We start from the raw sequence: 200 nt of genomic DNA, 5'->3' as shown, positions 1-200 counted from the left end.
GCGGAGCGGGACGGAGCCGCTGGTGCAGGTGAACGAGGTGACGGGGACGCTGCGCTTCAAGGGCTACTGGGGGGAAGAGCTCAGGGCTTGGCTGCTGGAAAAAGGGTTTTAGGGATGGTGGAGCCCCAAAATCTGCTTGGAATGTCTGGGGAGATACAGAAATCCAGCTGGAGTTGGGGGAGGTGTAGAGAAATCCAGCT

At 59.0% G+C, this 200-nt stretch overlaps 1 protein-coding gene across 1 annotated transcript in view; it reads left to right on the top strand.

Moving 5' to 3' along the window:
• The window catches only part of MRPL49 (mitochondrial ribosomal protein L49), a gene marked incomplete at its 5' end in the record, with an annotated part of 343 nt that extends 231 nt beyond the window's left edge, over positions 1-112 (top strand). Inside the window, one exon of the mRNA XM_009078841.1 lies at positions 17-112. Coding sequence (XP_009077089.1) covers positions 17-112 — 96 coding nt within the window. The remainder of the gene's footprint in view (positions 1-16) is intronic.
• Positions 113-200: the final 88 nt, after the last annotated feature.

This window comes from Acanthisitta chloris, unplaced genomic scaffold (assembly GCF_000695815.1).
Source record: "Acanthisitta chloris isolate BGI_N310 unplaced genomic scaffold, ASM69581v1 scaffold40190, whole genome shotgun sequence".
In the NCBI taxonomy this organism is placed as follows: Eukaryota; Metazoa; Chordata; class Aves; order Passeriformes; family Acanthisittidae; genus Acanthisitta; species Acanthisitta chloris.
This window is presented reverse-complemented; position numbering and strand designations above follow the sequence as displayed.